The following is a 4667-nucleotide window of genomic DNA, read 5'->3' on the forward strand; positions in this document are numbered from 1 at the left end:
CGGGGCGACGCCGCCGCCGCCATCTTACGTTGGGGCAAGTCCCGCCCAGCGCCGGGCGCGACCCCGGGAGCAGAGGCCCCCGAGCCGTGCCCACGCCGGTTGTGCATCACCTCAACCCCCCGACGCGGGTGGAAGGGGCCCTGCCTGTTTGCAGGCAGCAGCATTAAAGCGCTGCCCGTTGCCACGCATCAGAGATCAAAGATCAAGCTTGGGCAGCTCCTCCGCAAAAAAAAAACCCAAACCAACCCCCACAAAACCCCCTTTTCTAAGCCCAGAAAACCTCACTGGCCCTCTCTGAGCGATCACTCCCGCGGGATATCGCTGAGACAGCGGGTGGGGACAAGCCATGGGAAGGAAACAAGTGTCGCCCTGGGTGGCCCCCCACCCTCCCCAGGCAGAGGCGCCGTCCGGCTCCCCATGGCTACGGTCAGAAAGCACGCGAGGAAGGCCCCGGGCGCGCTGTCCGCACGCTCTTTTATTACAAGTTGGTCAGTGTCATTAAAAAAAACCCCCAAATCCCCAAAGGCAGAACGCGGCTGCCTGCGACCGTAGAGAGCCGGGACGTGCCACCGTGGGGGGAGGATTAGTGCTTCTTGCCGTAGATTGCAGCCAGCGCTTTGCGGGCACTGGAGATCTGCTGCTCCAGCCTCTCTCGGGTGGCTTTGTTTGCAGTTTTTTTCAGCATGGCTTCCATCTCCTCCACCACTGCCCTGTGACCGGCAGTGTTGTGGAAGACGCGGATGGCCCGGTCCCCACATGACACCAGGTAGCGGCTGTTGGTGTCAAAAGCCAAGTCTGTTACGCACTGTCCGTGCACACCGAGAAAGCGTTCCTCCTCCTCTCCTCGTCTTGTGTTGTACACAACAATGTCTGCGCCGCTAGAGATAGCGACGACTCGAGCGTCGGGGGACAGGGCGATGCGACAAGGCTCCGTCACCTCGCACTTCCCCGTCAGAAGCAGGTACGGATCCTGTTGCTTCTTATATTCCACATCTGTGTCCCAGAACTTCCACGTCCCGTCCTTCGAAACAGTCGCCATCCTGCAGCCAGGAAACAGGGCACAGGTGAGCGCAAGGAAACCGGGCAGCACCTCTTCCCCTGCCACGCCTGCGAACCAGGAATCCTTTGTGGCCGGAGAGCTCTTTTGGGAAGCACAAGTCTGCACACACGTACAGTCCTCGTCCCCCTTCCGGAGCACGGACAGCAGTCACCCCCAGGAGGAAATCCACGGGGAATACGCAGGTGGGACGAGCCGGTCAGGGTTTTGCCGCCCTGGGCTCCCAGGAGAGCACACAGGGCAGCACTCCCCCCACACCGTGCAGGGGTGCAGCCCCCCTGCACAGGCTGCTGGCGTACACTGGAAGGGGCGAGCTCACGTGTCCTGAGGGCAAGTCAAAGCGTACTATTTCAGGCAGCAGGTAACACACTTACCTCCTCGAGTCATTAGAGAAGGAGAAGGAATGCACGCCAGCGGTGTGGCCTTTCAGCTCAAAAGCCCTGGCCACCTCCCGGAAGTCTCCGTTCTTGCCAAAACACACCTCCCACACCTTTACATCAGGGGTAAAGCCACAGGATGCCACAAACCTGGGTGAAAGACACGGGGTATCTGTTACAGAGCACCTACTTCGTCCGGGCCGTGGGGCCAGCCCTACAGAGCTCCCCTCTGGCCTCCTGAGCAAGGCAGGGGCCAGGGGCAGCCCTCCTGCGTGGAGGGGTGCCTAAGACGGGGCTCTGTGAAGGCAAAGCTATCCAGACACCTACGTTAAAATCTTTGCTTTGGTCAGCTGAAAAAGTTTTCACTTTTCACTGAAACCAGGCTGGTAAAGGGAACGCTAAGGAAGGCCACCAGGGACCAGAGCAGCAACTCCGCAACTTGGGCATGAGAAACTCCCAGGCCAAAATAAAATAGCTAAGTGCTTTTGATCCCCAAACTCACTGAGCTTGGAGCGTGGCAAGTCTTCCTGCAGCAACAAGTTAGAGACAGAGCAGAGAACACGATTTTCCTGATAAACAATCTCTCAGTAATAAAGATTTTAATTTTATAATTAACCTTGAAAAGGTTAAAAACAAGTTAGAAATGCTGTTTGCCTTGCATACACCATTTGCATCGTCCCACCTCCGTTTTCTGAGGCCAATGCTGTTCTCCTCAGCTCTTCAGGAGGTGGTTAACAGGAAAAGCAGCGCTGAGGCACAACAGCAACCCTCTGAGTGTCTGAGACTATGCAGGCAAGAGTCAGCGCTCCTGGAGGGGCTGCTCCTGGGGGCCGGAATCGCTTTTTAAAATGTGGAACCCTCAGAAAATTGCATTAAAATAACAGCTAATTGCCAGTGGTCTGAAGTGATGACGTCCTCTGGGAAGGAGCGAGGTTCCTGTTCGCTCCTGCAGACTCCCACTCCGCAGCAGGAGCAGCCCGGACTACCTCACACCCCTCACCTTCCGCAGGGCGACACCGTGGCGTAGGCATTGTTCATCTGGTTAGTGTTAACGCTGGCCAGGACTTCACCCTTCGGGCTCCATATCAGGATGGTAGTGTCGCTGGAAGCTGTCATGATAAACTTTCCTGGGGGGACAAGGCAAAGATCAGGAGAGCTCCCAGGCCTAACGCTGCCACAGACTTCCCTAAGGCCTGGGAGGGTCCCTAAGCAGGGCAACCTCTCCCTGCGCCTGGGCAGTCAAGAAAACCAAAAGCAGCACCAAAATTCAAGGAGTGTCAGTCTCACGGGACAGAGCGAAGAGCAGTATCAGAAGACTCGGCTCCTGGTTATGCATTAGTGCACCCTTGGCTTCAGCAGCCGTCAGCTGGCAACAGGCACACGGAGACCACACGTGCGCCTCACCCCAGCACCCCTCAGATCCCCCTTGCAGAGCTCAGCACTAAGCTGGTACCACAGGAGTAACGCGGCCGACTCCATCTTCCCCAGACGGCCAAAACACAACTCGAGGTATCTGTAGCTTTCCAGTCATGGATTACGGGCAGGTAGCTGACTACAAGTCACACTACTATTATCCACGATTACTGTTTGTGTCAGCATTTTGGACTCCTGCTTGTTTCCACTTGCAATGCCTTCCCTTTTTCACCTCAGCCCAGACAGGGAGTTGCCTGTTTACCTTTCAGCTACTTGTTGCAGGTCTAAGTTTTCACTTTCACGCTGAACAAAGGTCTCAGTTAACATTTTCTCTGCTCACCTGTTACAGAGGTGAACTCACGTCCACCCACTTCCAACTGCCCGCTGTCACATACCTGAAGCATCAAGCCCTCACCAGTAACACATACCCGCCCCAGCCTCTCTTCTAGAAGATCCCAGATAGACCATACGAACTCACTAGAGAGATTTTTGACTGGTTAAAGACAGACCGGTGGGCCAGAGCACGGCGATCCTCTCAATACTGAGACCAGACGTCTTTGCAACAGCATCCCTGAAAATGTCAATTAAGAGGCCGCGCATGTCAGGGTGCTAATTCTGTGCTTACAGGAATATTGTTTGTCTGAAAATGACATCTTTCAGTTCACTCAGTAGTAAACAAAGGCTAAAAAGTAACATCTAAGAGACTACAGAGAATCAAGTACTGGTGCAGAAACGGGCCTTGAGAATGCCAAAAACTCCAACGCTTTCAACCCAGCAGCTCTTGTTCTACAAGGAAATCAAAGCTGATCTCGAGAGCCTCAACAAGTGAGCAGCTCTGTCATTTCCATACCTGTCTCTGCAATTCCTATGTTAATGACAGGAGCCTTGTGCTTCTTTGGGAAGTCCCCAGCAGTTGCAGTGAAGGTGAAGCTGCCATCATCCTTCTTAGTCATTTTATAGACACGAATAGTCTCGCCATTCGCCAGCCAAACAATGAATGCCCTAAGTGGAAGAACAGACACTCTGAAGCATTAAGAAACAGGCTACCTCAGCTCAGCCTAGCTACAACAGGTAAGCTAATAGCTCATTCAGTGGCACCTGGGGAAAGGGATATGCTGGCAGATAAAAAGCTGTGTGCTTTACGAGGGCACCAAGTTCTCTCCCTGTGTTAGCTCAACTGCAATGCTGAATGGAAAAGAACAGAATTTATTGCTCCACATCCGGAAACGAGATGCCTTCCCCTCTCTAAAAGAGGCCGCTTCACAAAGTGCCAAGGCATGCTTTTCAACCAACCTTCCCAGCCAGGAAGAGCTCTCTCCCCAGGCCCCGGAGAGGCTCAGCAGCTCAACCCAGCCGCAGGGCCTGCTGGCAAAGACCTTAACAAGCACGTCCCACGGGGGTGGCAAGCTGGGCACTGGGATATTCGCCCTCAGCACCACATTAAAGTGCCCGCTGCTTTCACGGATCAGTGGCGCTGTCAAGACCCTAGGAGGGGTGCAGCCTCTGTGCAGCCCGGTCCACAGGACGCCCTGGTGCCGATATGCCCCAGGCGGTCCCCAGGGTGGGGAGGCCTGGCCCTACCGTGAGTCGGGGCTGAGGCGGACAAGCTCGGCGTGGTCCAGCCCCACGTTGGCACGCAGGCAGCGGTGCTCGCGGGCCGTGAAGTCCCGGGTGCTCCACAGTCGGACCGTGCGGTCGTCGGCGCACGACGCCAGGTACTTGCCGCTGCTGCTGAAGTCCAGGCAGGAGACCCGACGGAGAGTCAGGGCGGGGGGGGGGGGGGGGGGGAGCACCGGCGGGGCGGGCCCCCCAATTCACTC

The 4667-nt window shown here is 55.9% G+C and overlaps 2 protein-coding genes across 2 annotated transcripts in view; both read right to left on the minus strand.

Moving 5' to 3' along the window:
- BCL7B (BCL tumor suppressor 7B) overlaps nt 1–107 on the minus strand; it is a 3809-nt gene extending 3702 nt beyond the window's left edge. The window contains exon 1 of the mRNA XM_009276420.1: nt 29–107. Coding sequence (XP_009274695.1) covers nt 29–107 — 79 coding nt within the window. The remainder of the gene's footprint in view (nt 1–28) is intronic.
- A 357-nt stretch (nt 108–464) lies between these two features.
- Nucleotides 465–4619, minus strand: TBL2 (transducin beta like 2; the record flags this gene model as incomplete). Its single annotated transcript, XM_009276422.2, has 5 exons — nt 465–1040; nt 1432–1584; nt 2435–2561; nt 3698–3849; nt 4429–4619. Coding segments are annotated over 5 exons (1080 nt in total), but the record flags the coding sequence as incomplete, so codon positions are not given.
- Between the last annotated feature and the right edge of the window lie 48 nt (nt 4620–4667).

Source organism: Aptenodytes forsteri, unplaced genomic scaffold, assembly GCF_000699145.1.
Source record: "Aptenodytes forsteri isolate BGI_AS27 unplaced genomic scaffold, ASM69914v1 Scaffold209, whole genome shotgun sequence".
Classification (NCBI taxonomy): domain Eukaryota; kingdom Metazoa; phylum Chordata; class Aves; order Sphenisciformes; family Spheniscidae; genus Aptenodytes; species Aptenodytes forsteri.